At 37.7% G+C, this 16,772-nt stretch overlaps 1 protein-coding gene across 7 annotated transcripts in view; it reads left to right on the forward strand.

Annotated features, from left to right (window-relative positions):
* LOC138843052 (disintegrin and metalloproteinase domain-containing protein 32-like) overlaps nucleotides 1-16,772 on the forward strand; it is a 145,836-nt gene that overhangs the window by 85,494 nt on the left and 43,570 nt on the right. For all 7 annotated transcript variants that reach the window (XR_011386381.1, XM_070068586.1, XM_070068587.1 and 4 more), the window contains 2 exons: nucleotides 10,506-10,598; nucleotides 12,224-12,422. Coding sequence is in view for 6 of the 7 variants with exons in the window: in XM_070068586.1 (XP_069924687.1) it covers nucleotides 10,506-10,598; nucleotides 12,224-12,422 (292 nt within the window). In the remaining variant the exon portion in view is untranslated. The remainder of the gene's footprint in view (nucleotides 1-10,505; nucleotides 10,599-12,223; nucleotides 12,423-16,772) is intronic.

Genomic DNA, 16,772 nt, shown 5'->3' on the forward strand with positions numbered 1-16,772 from the left:
GAGTTTTAGCATTTCCAGGTCTGGAACAGAACATGGGTTACCTTCTGCATTTGATCAGTAGTAATTTATGATCTTGTCCTCATAATCTATTTGTATATAATAGTTGCTTAGATTAATTTTTTTAACAAAATTTACCTTCAGAATCAACTAAATAATCTAGGGTTAGATGATATTTGTATTTAGTATTGCACATTTGAGTATGTTGTTTGGCCAATATATTGAGAATTCTTGCAGCTTTATTAGTTATAATCTTGACAACAGCCTGTAACCTGATGATGAAGTTTAATGTGTAAATAGGAATAGAATATCCCCAGGACCCATTGGGTTGTTTAGGTTGAAGATGGTGAAATTAACTGGGTTACAGGATCCCAAATGACAGTCTGATAGAGCACTGCCCTTTTGGATGAGTGTGATCTTGTCAGTACCTTGCCAAGTGGTCCATGAAACACACCCCAAGAAGGACAGTTGGAGGCTACAATTCTGAGGCACTTTACACATGTATCTATCATTGAACATGTACTCTCACTCTCACAACAGGCATCCACGTAGGCTGTGGCAGCTAGCCTGTACCAGCACCTTCTTAATTTTTGTGTAAAAGTGACGTGAGTCATATTCCATGTGTCAAAAGGATTGACATTGGCTATTTGTGTTGGTAAATTCAAGTTGTGGTGAGATCCTGGCCTGATCAGGTCATGTGAACAACATGACCCGTAAGGTCAAAATTACATTTATATGGAATTTATTTTTCATAAAACAACTCTAACTAGAAATCAGTGATATCAACCTGAGATCTATTAAATGATTTTATGTCCCAGGAAGACAGGCAGTGTTGCTGTAAAACAGTACCTCTTTTTTTTAAGTGAATTTTATATTTATAATATCCAGTTACAGCTGAACCAAATTAGCACAAGAATCATTACCCTGGCTTTTTATGTGTGAGATTGTTATTTATCCAGTATGTCTCCTAAATTTTAGATTGAATTTGAGCCTAGTTGTTTTTTTTTTTTTTTAACCTAACAAGCCCCTTAGGCCAAAACTAGTCAACAGCCAGATACCTGGAGCTAATTCTCAAACATGTTCAGGCAGTTGCAAGACAGGTCCCAAAGGTGACTGTGGGCCAAGGGCCAGTGTGCCACATGGATGAGAAGCCCATTGGAGATTTTTAACTTAGATTTAGGAGACATTAAACTTACATTTAAGTATCACTGCCCCAGGCTGAGGGAAAGGTAACTTTCCTCTTTCACTCTCAGCAAAGGGGTAGAGTTAACACACCACAAGCCAAAGAGAGGAAAAAATAAGTTTAAACTAACTCTCTCTCTCTCTCTGTCTCTCTCTCTCTTTTAAAGAAGCCACAGCCAACGGGGAGGGAAGTGGGGTTAACCATTTAGGCCCTTATGCAAGCGCAACAAAAGTTTGGTTTTATAACCTAATGATGGATTTTAGGTTGTAAAAACAAAATGATATATATCAATTTCATACCGTATTGATAATTTGAGAGTTTTATGGATCCATTTAAAAGTCCCAAGGTCAGAGGCTCAGTTGAGTCAAGAGAGCCCCTTTAACATTTTAGAAGTAATTTTAATTAATTTACAGAGTAAACTTTTTGTCCTAGAGGAAATTGAGGAGGGGAAGGAGAAAAAACAGGAAGAACTGGACTCCATTCATTTATAATCCCAGTCTGAATACAGATTGTGTGCTAAGTTCTCAGCTTTTTGAGCTGCCTACCTGGTGTATTTTTTTCCATGAAACTATGTAACCTTGTTTACCACTCTCTTACATCACAACTCTTTTTGCACAGAGACAAGAACCTATTTTACCTGGCCTGCTAGGTGCACTTTTTCCCATTAAGCCATGGAACCTTGCTTATAAGTTTTCTGTCTTACATCAAAACTATTTATTTAGTTATTTAGTTATTCATTTTTCATGGAGACAAGGACCTATGTCACCATCTGCACTAACAGTAACATGTCACCAACCTGTACCTTAGAGTTGTGATTTCATCTTGGTGCTTTACTCCAGTGTCTTACAAGATTACTAGGCAACTCTGGGAGTTGATTAGGTTCCCCTTCTGCCATTTGTGGCAGGTCCTCCAAATCAATTGAACCTGGGTTCTTACCTGTTCCAATGGGCAGTGCTCCTGAGAGAAGTTCCTGTGCCCACTGAGTATCATTGTGCTCCCAGGGTTGGAATCCTTGGATACAAGGGGAGAGCCACTCCCCATGGAACAAGTGTTCCATTGGTGCTCAGGGAGTTCACTCTACCCCGACGCTAAGTGCCACACACCTCTGGAGACAAAGGAGGTGAAAAACCCACTGTCTGATCCTGGACAAACTCCAGAAAAAAGAAGGATTCTTATATTGAGACTAGACATCAAGGCATCTTGAGACAAGACACCAAGGGGTCTTGGTGTCAAGTCATAGATTTATGTCCTTTATCCGTTTTGAATATATTTTTGTGTGAGGTGTAATGGTCCTGTTTCATATTTCTGTATGCAGAGATCCAGTTTGCACAGCACCTTTTGTTGAAGAGACTGTCTTTGATCCAGGGAATGATTTTAGCTCCTTTGTCAAAGATAAGTTGGTTGTAGATGTGTGGAAAGATTCTGGAATTTCTATTCTGTTCCTTTTGTCCAATGATAAATATATATATATATATACATATATATATGTGTGTGTGTGTATATATGTGTATATATACATATATGTGTATATATACATACCTACATATATACATACATATTATATATTTTTATATATATGTATGTATATATATTTGCCAGCATGAGGCTGTGTTGTATATAATTGCCTTGTAGTATTTCTTGAAATCTGGTATTTTGACGCCTCTGGTATTGTTTTTGGTTTGTAAGATTGCTTTAGTTATCTGGGGTCTCTTGAGTAGCCATGTGAATTCTTGTATTATTTCTTTCTGGATCTGAGAAGAATTTCATTGGTATTTTTTTTAACTTTTATTTAGTCATTGGTATTTTGATTGGGATTGCATTTAACCTGTAAATTACTTTCAGTAGTATGGACATTTTGATGATATTAATTCTTCCAATCCATGAACATAGAAGACTTTCCATTTTTGTGTGTCTCCAATTTCTTTCTTTAATGTTTTATAATTTTAATTGTAGAGATCTTTCACTCCCTTGGTTAAATGTATTTTAAAGTATTTAGTTTTTCTCTTGCTATTGTGAATGGGATTGCTTAGAAGTTCTTTCTCAGCAATATCACTATCTACCTATCAAGTATGATTGATTTTGTGCATTATATTTATATACTGCCACTTTACCAAACACTTTCATGAGCAGAGCCTTTTGATTCCCCTCGCATAGAATCATGTCATCTACAAATAGGGATTATTTGATTTCCTCCTTTCCAATTTGTATTCCTCTGGTTTGTTTTTCTTGTGTAATGGCTCTGGTTAAAACTTTGAGTACTATATTGAATGGCAGATGTGTTAGTGGACATCTTTATCTGTTTCTGGATCTTACTAGAAATGCTTCTAGCTTTTCCCCATTTGATAAGATTCTGGCTGAGGATTTGTCACACTCGCATTGATTGTATTCAGGAATGTTTCTTCTACCTGTACACAATTTGCTTAAGGTTTTTGTTATGAACAGATGTTGTATTTTATCAAATGCTTTCTTTACATAATCATATGGTTTTTATTCATCAATGTGTTGATGTGATATATCTCAGTAATTGATTTGTGAATGTTGAACCATCCCAGCATACCAGCAATAAATCCCATTTGGACCATGTGAATGATCTTTCTGATGTGTTGTTGTATTCAATTAGCTAGTATTTTGTTGAGGATTTCTTTGTGTTCATTAGGGATATTGGTCTATAGTTCTCTTTCTCTGTTGTATCTTTTTCTGGTTTTGAAATTAAGCTGAGGCTAGTCTATTAGAGCTTGGAAGGGGTACCTCCCTTTCAATTACTTCAAATACTTTGAAAATAATTTAAATTAGTTCTTCCTTAAAAGTGTAGTGGAGGCAGTTCCAGACTTGTGATATAGCTGTTAAGGCCATTACCTGCAGTGCCGACATTCCATATGGGCACTGGTTCGAGTCCCAGTTGGTCCACTCCTGATCCTTCTCTCTGCTGTGTTCTGGGAAAGCAGTAGAAGGTGGCCAAAGTCCCTGGGCCCCTGGACCCACATTAAAGACCTGGAAGAAACTCTGGGCTCCTGGATTTGGATTGGCCCAGCTCTGGCTGTTATGGCCATTTGGAGAGTGAACCAGCAGATGGAAGACCTATCTCTATGTCTCTCCCTCTCTCTCTCTCTCTCTCTCTCTCTCTCTCTCTCTCTCTGCCTCTGCCTCTCTGTAACTCTGCCTTTCAAATAATAAATAAATAAATAAATCTTAAAAAAAAAGTCTAGTGGAGGGGCTGGCACTGTGGCATAATGGGAAAAGCTGCCGCCTGTACTGGTGATATCCCATAATAATGCTGGTTCGAGTCCCAGCTGCTCCACTTCTGATACAGCTCTCTGCTATGGACTGGGAGAGCAGTAGAAGATGGCCCAAATACTTGGACCCCTGCACCCATTTGGGAAGCCTGAAGAAACTCCATGCTACTGGCTTCAGATTGGCCCCATCTCCAGCCATTTCAGCCATTTGAGGAGTGAACCAGCGAATGGAAAGCCTCTCTCTCTCACTCTCTCTATCTCCTGCTACTGCCTCTGCAACTCTGCCTTTTAAGTAAATAAATAAATCTTTTAAAAAAGTGTAGTAGAGTTAAACAGTGAAGCCATCCAGGCCTTGGCTTTTCTTAGTTGGGAAGGTCTTTATTTCTGATTCATTCTTTGTTTTAGTTATTTGTCTGTTTAGGTTTTCTATGTCTCCATCATTCAATTTTGGTACATTGTATATGTCCAGGAATCTATCCATTTCTTCCAGGTTTCCCAATTTGTTGGCATATAGCTATGTGTAGTAGCTCCTAATGATTTTTTTTCTATCTGTCTTATCTGTTGTTACACTCCTTTTTAACCTCTGACTTTATTGATTTTTTATAACAATCTTATCTGTTATTACAACTCCTTTTTAACTTTTGATTTTATTGATTTAAGTCTTTCTTTCTCTCTCTCTCTCCTTTTTTTTTTTTTTTTGGTTAGTTGGGCAAATAGTGTATGTTTTCAAAAAGGCAGTTACTCAGTTCATTCATCTTTTGTATTGTTTTGGGGGTTCAGTTTTCTTTATTTCTTCTCCAATTTTTATTATTTCTTTCCTCCTTCTAATTTGGGGTTTGGTTAGTTGTTTTTCTAGACCATTGAGATGTATTGATATTTGAGATGTATTGATATACTTTGATGCCTTTCAAATTTCTTGCTATAATTTCTTCAATTACTATAAACTTCCCTGTTAGCACTGCTTTTGCTGTATTCCATATATTTTTTATTTGACAGGTAGAGTTAGACAGTGAGAGAGAGAGACAGAGAGAAATGTCTTCCTTCCATTGGTTCACCCCCCAAATGGCCGCTATGGCCGATGCTGCACTGATCTGAAGCCAGGAACCAGTTGCTTCCTCCTGGTCTCCCATGCAGGTGCAGGAGCCCAAGCACCTGGGCCATCCTCCACTGCCTTCCTGAGTCACAGCAGAGAGCTGGACTGGAAGAGGAACCACTGGGACCAGAACCTGGCGCCCATATGGGATGCCAGTGCTGCAGGCGGAGGATTAACTGAGTGACCCATGGCGCCGGCCCCATGTATTCCATATATTTTGTTATGTTTTATTGTCCTCTTCATTTGTTTCTAGGAAATTTTTGAGTTCCCTTTTGATATCTTTTGTTCCTTCAGGAGCATGCTGTACATTCTACATATTTGCATATTTTCTAGAGATTCTTGAGTTGGCAGGTTCTAACTTCTTTCTATTTCTGTCAGAAGAGATGCCTGATATAATTTCCTTTTTTCTTAAATTTTCTGAGATATGCCTTATGGCCTAGCATATGGTTTTTCCTAGAAAAATTTGAATGCATTGATTAAATTAATGTTTATTCTGCAACTGTGGGATGAAAGGCTCTTAGATATCAGTAGGTCTATTTGTTTCATAATAATAATTATCTCTTGTTTCTTTGTTGGTTTTCTGTCTAGTTGATCTTGTTCATTGATGAAAGTGGAGGTTGAAGTCCCCCATTATTATTGTATTGGAGTCTATGTTTCCATTTAGATCCATTAACATTTATTTTGATTAACCTGGTGCTCTGGCATTGGGTGCATATGCATTTATTTTAGTCACAACTTCCTGTTGAACTGATCCCCGTAATCGTTACTTAATGCCCTTCTTTGTATCCATAATAGTTTTTTGTTAAAGTCTATTTTGTCTGATATTAGGATGGATACATCTTCTTGTTTTGCATTATAATAATATGTGATATCTTTTTCCATCCATTCACTTAGTTTGTTTCTTTTTGATGAGGTCTGTTTCTTGTTGGCAGGAAAGTGATGGGTCTTTTTTTGTAATCCATTCAGCCAGTCTGTATCATTTTATTGGAGAATTTAGAGCATTTACATTCAACATTACTATGGATAAGTAACCACTGGCCTTACCATTATTCCATAAATATTCCTATTATTTGCTTTGGATAATTGTTGTACTTTTACTGGGAGATTTTCTGCCTTCGCATTCTTTCATGATGATGACTATATTTCTGGGTTTCTATGAGTAGAACAACCTTAAGCATCATTTATAAGACTGGATGAATGTTGACAGATTCTTTCAATTTCTGTTTGTTATGGAAGGTCTTTATTTTACCTTCATTCATAAATGAGAACTTTGTAGAGTACAGTAGTCTGGGTTGATAATTTTTTTTTTCCTTTTAAGAACTGGACTATGTCTTGCTGTTCTCTCCCAACCTTTAGGGTTTCTAATGTGGAATCAGCTGTGAGTCTAATTGGAGATCCTCTGAAAGTAATGTGGAATTTCTCTTATACAAATTTTTGAATGTTTTCTTTACATTTTATTATTGACTGTTTGAATATTGTGTGTTGTGGTAATGATCTCTTCTAGTCATGTCTAGTAGGATTTCTATATGCCTTGTGTACTTGTACATCCCTTTGTTTTTCCAAATTAGGGATATTTTCTGAACAAACATTCTAATCCATTCTGTCTGTCCACACCTTCAGGAACTCTTCAGATCTGTGTGCTGTGTCATTTGATAGTCTCCTTTAAATCTTGAATATTGTTTAAAGTCTTTAAAATTACCTCTCTCTTTTTGGTGTGACTGAGCTATTACCAAAGATTTGTCTTCTGGCTCAGTTGTCCTTTCTGCTGCCTCATCATGTCTATTGTTAAGTTTTCCACTGTAATTTAATTTGAGATATCGAATTTTTCATTTCTAATATTTCAGTGTGATTTCTTTCAAAATTTCAATCACATGGGAAAAGTTTTCCTCTATGTCATGTGTGGATGTCTTTAACTCACAAATCTGCTTCTCATTGTTTCTGAGTAATATTATTCTTTCAGGCAGTTCATCAAGCTCTTCATCTTTGTATTCTAATATTGAAGTGTTATCTTTCTTATTCTTTTTTCTTGAGTTTCTGCATTTAGTTTTGGCATTTGTGGAGATAGTCATGTTTTTCTCCTCTGTTAGATTTAATCTTTGAAATATGCCTCTGTTGGGGCCAGCACTATGGCATAGCAGGAAAGCCGCCGCCTGCAGTGCCAGCATCCCATATGGGCGTGGGTTCGAGTCATGGCTGTTCCACTTCCTATCCAGCTCTCTGCTGTGGCCTGGGAAAGCAATAGAAGATGGCCCAGGTCCTTGGGCCCCTGCACCCACATGGGAGACCTGGAAGATGCTCTTGATTCCTGGCTCCTGGCTCCTGGCTTCAGATCGGCACAGCTACAGCCATTGCAGCCAATTGGGTAGTGAACCAGTGGATGGAAGACCTCTCTCTCTCTCTCTCTCTCTCTCTCTCTCTCTCTCTGCTTCTCCTTCCCTCTCTGTGTGACTCTGACTTTCAAATAAATAAATAAATCTTACAAAAAAGAAATATTCCTCTGTGGTTTAGTGGAGTGTCCACTCTTTCAGTGAATACCCAGAATTGTGTGCTGGTTGTGACCAGGGAACTCTGGTCAGTTCAATCCATAATGCTCTCCCTCTGGTAATATCACCAGTGGCATGGGCTGCCACAGTATGCTCTCACCTCACTTTGCAAAGCTGTTGTGTCCTCCAATTCCTGGCTACAGGGATTGTGTGTTGTGTTTGCACTCATTGCTGCACATCACACCTTCATGTTGTTCTTTCTTCTGTGAACTTCTGTCCAACTCTCCCCTGGGAAAACACTTCCCTGGCTTTTCTCTGTTTTCTCATTGTCTAAACAGTATGTCTTTTTTCTATTCAGCCTTCCTGGAATCTCCAAATTTCTCTTTAAGAAGGGCTGCAACATGACCCAAGCAGCCCTGGCTTGGAGGGAAAGGACTGACACAGGCCCAGACTGGGACAACTGAGAGAGAGGAAAGGGGCCCTAGAGTAAGACATAGTCCCATTCTGAGCCCCACTGGCCATGGCTGGGGTAAGAGACCATGCAGGTACTCCCATTCCAGGAGACAGAGTTGTAAAATGGACCATTCACAGAGTTGTCTTTATATAAGGCACTCCCCACCTCTCCAGAAGCACACAGGTGGATAATTAGGTGGGCTTTGGATGGAATGAAAGTCAGGTCCTGTCTGCAAACATTAGCAGTCTGAGAATATGGTCAGTGTTTTACATAAAAGACTGGAGGCAGCTCTCAGGAATATTTGTGCCATGACCAGAGGCCTGAACAATACAATGGTAATGGGGGCTCTGCCCAATTTTCTGAGGTTATAAAGGCCTCCCACTCATGGGGGAGAGGATAAAGAAGTTTTCTCCGGTCAGAGGAGTTCTGTCAGGCTAGCCTTGGCAGTGGAGAGGGTGGGTGGGAGCTCTCCAGACTGCAGGTCCAAAGAGGAGGCCGTGTGGTCAACAGTCACTCCTCCCCATCTGGAGTCCATTCCAGTGGAGGCATACTGAGTGAGATTAAAGAAAAAATAGTAAGAAGCTGGATCCCTTGTTTTGGTAACAGTATGTCCCATCCTGGTTGAGGGGCTGCTTCCCATGGTTTGTGGCCTTGCTCCTCAAAAAAGAAAAAAAGAGAGTGTAAAACTGAAAGTGAGTTTATTTGCAATAAGCGACAAAAGCTCCCCATGCTGAGGAGAGAATCAAGAGCTGCTGGTCTCTCCATGTTATTTCATTCTCCCGCTGTCATATTTGAATCAGCACCCCATCACTGTCAGTGAGTGTGTAAGGGGTTGGTGATTGTTTAGCATTTTCCATACATGCCATATCATCCCTCTTCATCTTTTGTTGAGATTCTCCTAATGTACACTCTTTTTCCTAACCCTGTCTCAGGATCCCTTTGTCACTACATGAGTTTCTTTCTTGAATCATCTTTTCTCAGCCTGCAGAACTTTGAATAGCAATTTTTACAGTACAGATCAATAGGCAATGAATTTGATATTTATCTGAAAATATTTTCATGTAATAACATTTGAAATATGTTTCTTGTTTTTAGAATTCTATACAGGGATATATTTTTCTATTGGCTTCTTAAAGAGGACATTATAGTTGTCATGGTTTTTTATTTTTGTCTAGAAGTCTGTGGTATCCTTATTTTCTTGTGCAAAAAGTAGATTATTTTTCTGGCTATATCAAGATTTTTTCTTTTCTTTTTTCAGCAACTGACTTTGAAATGCATATATGTTCTACTTATATTTGTCCTGGTTGATATTAGAAGAATCTTGTGGATCTATAGGTTCTTAGCTTATTTCCAAATTTAGCAACAACAACAAAAAAATTAAGCCATAATTTCTTCACATACTTTCTTGCCTCCAACCCCCTAAAATACTTAGCCCTGCCCCAATTTTGAAAATCCAGTTGCACACACGTTAAACTGCTTTATACTGTCCCAGAGTTCATGAAGGTTCTTTTTTTGCCTATTATCTGCCTTTGCTTGTGTTGATATAATCATGCTTTCTTCACTTTTAAATAAGCTTTTCTGCAATGGCTAGTACATCTTTAAACCTGTGCAGTGATGACACTGTGCAGAATTCTATACTTCTTTCTTAGTCCAGCAATTCTTCATCAAAGGGACATTTTTGTTTTTTCAAGTCAATGAAATCATCACACTTTTCTTTGGAAAATACCTTCAAGTGAAAAGCTGATGACTTGGAGCTTTTTACATTTGATTCTCTTCTCTAGAGAGAATTGCCTATTAACAAATAGCTGGAAAAATCATTTTATGTCTTTTTCACAATTCCTAGTTGGATTTAAGAAGTTAAGTAGAGTATCATTTACTTCATATGACCTGAAATAAAATCTTACATTAATATTTTAACTGTTGAAAGATGTCAAAAATGTAAATGTTCACAATATTCATATCTCCTCCAAATTCATAACTAAAGCCTTGCAAATATTACTCCTACCAAACTTTATATTTTTGTAATGATATATTTTTATTTGTATATTTTATTCATTCACAGGAATGTGGACCTGACAATTGTTGCGACCCTAGGACTTGCAGACCAAAAGTAAATATACAGTGTTTTGAAGGAGAATGCTGTCTGCAATGCCGTGTAAGGATTATGGTTATTAACTTTTCTGAGAAGATAATAAATCTCGTGTAGGATATTTTAGAACACTGGATCTTAAGCTATAATTCAAAATGAATGGTTTTAAATAAAGAAAAGATAAAATATTTAGAACCACGTTTCTAAGTTTGTGAACTTCTGGCGGGTGTTGTGTCTTCTTTCTGTTATCAATATTTTCACTATCTTGATGTTATTTTTTAAGTTATGATATAGAAATATTAAAGAACTCTTGAGTACTGAAGATCTTCACTAAAATGAAAAGTTATTCATTCATCCTACCCTGTATTGATTTTCTATAAATAAAAATTACTGATTACAGTAAATATCTATAAGTATGTTTTTAAAAGACATTGACATTTAACAAAAATGTTTAATGAGTGAAACTCAAAGTACACTTTTAAAATAGCAAAAAAATTAAGCTGCGGTCCTATTATTTAAAGATGTTTTGACTGAATGATCATGATTTAGTTAGTATGGTGAACAGTTTGATTTCTTCATTTTGCTTTTCAGCCCTTTCATTATATGTGTAAGAAGTTACTCCTATGAGAATAACTCTGTGGAACTACCTACCATCGATTCTGCATTATTGACTGTCCTTGAACAGTTCTTTTCCTGATCACATGATTATATTCTTACTTCTATAATATTTTTGTGTCAATTAGAAATAATCAGGGGCCGGCGCTGTGGCACAGTGGATTAAAGCTGTGGCCTGAAGCACCGGCATCCCATATGGGTGCCGGTTCGAGACCCGGCTGCTCCACTTCCAATCCAGCTCTCTGCTATGGCCTGGGAAAGCAGTGGAGGATGGCCCAGGTCCTTGGGCCCCTTCACCCATGTGGGAGACCTGGAGGAAGCTCCTGACTCCTGGCTTCGGATCAGCACAGCTCTGGCCATTGCAGCCATCTGGGGAGTGAGCCAATAGATGGAGGACCTCTCTCTCTGTCTCTACCTCTCTCTGTAACTCTGTCTTTCAAATAAATAAAGTAAATCAAAAAAAAGAAATAATCTATTAAGAAGTATGTTTTATAGATACTCATTTAAAATTCTTTATATAATCAGATTTCATAATTATATATATATGTATATATATGAAGAGTTAATTGACTGGAAGCTACCCAGGAGTAAAAGACTAACATTATGTTTCTTGTTCTTCAAAAACCTGTATATTTCAAGAACTTCTTTAATCACCCTTCTGCTTCCCTTTGTTCATTCTATTATTTGTGTCTCACATTTGCCATATCATTTGTATTTCACAGTTACAGATTGTATTTTTAGTAGTTGAATTTATAAATTGGCTATTACAATATTTTCACCCAAAAGGAATAATTTTTTGAACCTGAAAATGATCTTTCCTCTCTTGTATTGAAGACACAAATAGAACTTTGTTTTTTATGTCACATTTCTGTTATACTTGGTTTTGTTCATTTGTCTTATCTCCTTTTAGTTGATAGCATCAATTAATTTTTAACTTATTAAAGTGATTCTACCAAAGATACTGGCAGATATTACTGAATAAATGGATTAGAATATAATAATTGACACAACTTTGAATAAAAATTATAAAACAATATTATATGTAATGCTTTATTTTTAATTTTAATTTCCTTTAGATTAGGAGAGACAATCATCTCTGCAGGGCCAGTCGGAATAGGGAATGTGATATCCCTGAGTATTGTAATGGACAGACAGCAGATTGTCCACGTGACATAACAATACATAATGGACAGTTATGTAATGGTGGCAGGTTAATGTGTTATGATGGAGATTGCCCTGATCTTGATCAACGTTGTGAATCTTTATTTGGAAGAGGTAATATCCCTTGATACATCTAAGTAGTTTCCTCTGATTGACAAAAATTGTATGCTTTGGGATGAATGACTTGATGTATTGATATACATGTACGTTGTGAAACATTCACCACAATTCAGCTAATCAAAATATTCATCACATAATTACCATTTAGAAAGCTCTTAAGTTCTACCCTCAGCAAATTTAGGGTTTCTAATACAGTGTGTAACAATGTTTTCCTCAGTATCCCTCTGGCTTATTTCAAATAACATAATGCCCTACAACTTCATCCATGTATATGTTACAAATAGTAATGTATCTTTCTATACTGAGGCTGAATAGTATTCCACAGTATGTGTGTGTGTGTGTTTGCACACATGTGCATGCATGTGTGTTTATCCATATAACATGTTTTTTGTCCATTCAGCTATTGACAAAAATTTTGATTGTTTCCAAATCTTTGATGTTGTGAAAAATGAGAATGAACATGATAATTACATATCTGGTTGAAATATTAATTTCATTTCCTCTGAATGTATTCCCACTAGTAAGATTGCTGAATATTAAGGAGTTTTATTTTAATTTTTTAGGAAGCTTCTTCCTGTTTTCCTTAGCAACTGTACCAATTCATACTTTCACCAGCAGTGTAAAAGGGCTATTATTTTCCATATTCTTTTTCATACATACCAGTCTTATGTTTTTGATAATAGTAATTACAACAAATATGAGCTGATATTGTGGTTTTGTTTTGCATTTTCCTAATGAGGAATGATGTTGATCAATTTTTCATATACTTGTGAGTGATTTGTAGGCCTTTATTACAGAAATTTCTGTTCAGTCCTTTCCCCATTTTAAAACAAGATTTTATTCATATTTTGATGAAATTAACTATCAGATCACTGTTTTGAAAATTTCTCCTATTCTATAAGTTGGTGTTTCATTTTTTGTCTCCTTTTTTGTGGGTGAGCTTTTTAGGACACTCCACTGTTCCTACCCTTACAAATGCACGTACATTCCCAGCCCCTCCCCACAATCATAACAATATCCTACGGAGGAAAATAGCCTAGTGAGACCTCCAGGAGCCATTTAAGAGACTACAACAGAGTGGAACAAAATAGAGAAAAACAACTCAGATGGATTTGTTCAGTAGAACAGCGTGTGTAAGGTGTCTGGGGATGGTTAGGAACAAAGCATAAGGGAAGATGCTATCACTGTCATCCACTCACCAGGTGCCACTGTGATCTCCACTGTGATCTTTTATGTAGTCAGATCTACATAAAACAGTGAAATGTGTTGCTACTGCAATAATCAAAGGTCATTTCCCCCAATGCCCTGGAGAGGGAACCAGCTATACCCCAGCACTACCCCAAGAGCAGTCACTGTTGTGTTCCTCTGAGGCTGGAATTGCCAACCCAAGTATGCATCTTTTATCACACAGCCATAACTGTTCCACCCACACTGGCATTCAAGATCCCAGCTATGCAACCAGTCCATTGCTGGCCAGTGTTTCAGATTCTGACTCTGAGGCTGCAATGCATACCTCTCAAACCCCAAAGCTACTGTAGCTAAGACCTAATTCTACTCTGGAGTTTACAGATTCTCTGACTTATTTGAGCAACAGATACCAGATTTGCAGACATTCTTTTTTTTGTTTATAATTTTTTGGTTGTATGGGAATTTTTATTTTTTTTTTATTTTCTTTTAACTTTTATTTAATGAATATAAATTTCCAAAGTACAGCTTTTGGATTACAATGGCTCCCCACCACCACCGCATAACTTCCCTCCCACCTGCAACGCTCCCCTTTCCCTCTCCCTCCCCCCTTCCATTCACATCAATATTCATTTTCAATTCTCTTTATATACAGAAGATCAGTTTAGCATATATTAAGTAAAGATTTCAACAGTTTGCACCCACATAGAAACACAAAGTGAACAATATTGTTTGAGTACTAGTTATAGCATTAAATCACAATGTACAGCACATTAAGGACAAAGATCCTACATGAGGAGTAAGTGCACAGTGACTCCTGTTGTTGACTTAACAAATTGACACTCTTGTTTATGGCCTCAGTAATCACCCTAGGCTCTTGTCATGAGTCACCAAGGCTATGGAAGCCTTTTGAATTCGCCGACTCTGATCATATTTAGACAAGGTCATAGTCGAAGTGGAAGTTCTCTCTTCCCTTCAGAGAAAGGTACCTCCTTCTTTGATGACCTGTTCTTTTCACTGGGATCTCACTCACAGAGATCTTTCATGTAGGTTTTTTTGTTTGTTTGTTTGTTTGTTTGTTTTTCGCCAGAGTGTTTTGGCTTTCCATGCCTGAAATACTCTCATGGGCTTTTCAGCCAGATCCGCGTGCCTTAAGGGCTGATTCTGAGGCCAGAGAGCTGTTCAGGACATCTGCCATTCTATGGGTCTGCTGTGTATCTCGCTTCCAATATTGTATTGTTCTCTCCTTTTTTTATTCTATCAGCTAGTATTTGCAGACACTAGTCTTGTTTATGTGCTCCCTTTGGCTCTTAGTCCTATCAGTATGATCAATTGTGAACAGAAATTGATCACTGGGACTAGTGAGATGGCATTGGTATATGCCACCTTGATGGGATTGAATTGGAATCCCCTGGTATGTTCCTAACTCTACCGTTTGAGGTAAGTCAGCTTGAGCATGTCCCGAATTGCACATCTCTTCCCTCTCTTACTCCCACTCTTATATTTAACAGAAATCACTTTTCAGTTAAGTTTCAACACTTGAGAATAACTGTGTATTGATTACAGTATTCAACCAAAAGTATTAAGTAGAACAAACAAACAAAATACTAAGAGGGATAACGTATTAAGTTGTTCATCAACAGTCAGGGCAAGGGCTAAACAAGTCACTGTTTCTCATAGTGTTCATTTAACTTTAACAGATTTCCTTTTTGGTGCTAAGTTAGTCGTCACCTATCAGGGAGAACATATGGTATTTGTCCCTTTGGGACTGGCTTATTTCACTCAGCATAATGCTTTCCAGATTCCTAACAGGGATCACTTTTCAGTTAAAATTTAAACACCTAAGAATAATTGTGTGTTTATTACAGAGTTCAACCAATGGTACTAGAACAAAAGAATACTAAAATGGATAAAGTATTACATTGTACATCAACAGTCAGGACAAGAGCTGATCAACTCACTGTTTCTCATAGTGTCCATTTCAGTTCAACAAGTTTCCCCTTTGGCGATCAGTTAGTTGTCGCCCATCAGGGAGAACATATGATATTTGTCCTTTGGGACTGGCTTAATTCACTCAGCATGATGTTTTCCAAATTCCTCCATCTTGTTGCAAATGACCGGATTTCGTTGTTTTTGACTGCTGTATAGTATTCTATAGAGTACATGTCCCATAATTTCTTTATCCAGTCTACTGTTGATGGGCATTTGGGTTGGTTCCAGGTCTTAGCTATTTTGAATTGAGCTGCAATAAACATTAAGGTGCAGACAGCTTGTTTGTTTGCTGATTTAATTTCCTTTGGGTAAATTCCAAGGAGTGGGATGGCTGGGTTTTATGATGGGATTATATTCAGGTTTCTGAGGAATCTCCAGACTGACTTCCATAGTGGCTTTACCAGTTTGCATTCCCACCAACAGTGGGTTAGTGTCCCTTTTTCCCCACATCCTCTCCAGCATCTATTGTTGGTAGATTTCTGAATGTGAGCCATTCTAACCAGGGTGAGTTGAAACCTCATTGTGAGTCCAGGGCAGTGTGTGTTGCTTATGACTTGCAGGGAAGGAAGTAATGAGATATGGTTCCAAGTCTTGAGTCAAAGTATCCCTGCTTCTAAAATGCTGGGAAGAGGATGTGCCCTGCTATGCTAAACCTGTCCTGGTCAGTGACTGCTCATGTTGAAATTATGGGACCACTGTTATCACTGGATCTGGCTGGGTTTGTTAGGCCATGGTCCTTTTTGATTCCATGGTGGAATGTCTGCGGGGTTCAGAGAAGGGGATGTGCAGGCATTTCTGTCCCCATGGACATTCTGACCATGCTTCCTTTGTAAAGATAGTATCACATTGCTGCAGTCTGTGCTTTGCGGAATGTGGGAGACAACGATTTTATTTCCTCCTCTGACCCAAAGCTACATCTTGTACTCTAGGTAACTCCTCTTGTTAACTAGTCTTTTGAAGTTTTTCCTTAGATATGCATAACTTATTATCCAAAGAGAAACAAGACAATCACCATGCAAACTTTCTGGCACTTTTCTCTAGCTAGCTCCCTTCTCTAGCCACTTCAGCCTGTTAAGACTGCCATGCTGTAATTCTTCCTGCACTGGAATACAGGTAGAAAGTCAGGATAATTTTAGTTCTAACCCTTTGTTTTCCTTCTTTTAAATA

The sequence above is a fragment of the Oryctolagus cuniculus genome, chromosome 2, assembly GCF_964237555.1.
Source record: "Oryctolagus cuniculus chromosome 2, mOryCun1.1, whole genome shotgun sequence".
Lineage (NCBI taxonomy): Eukaryota > Metazoa > Chordata > Mammalia > Lagomorpha > Leporidae > Oryctolagus > Oryctolagus cuniculus.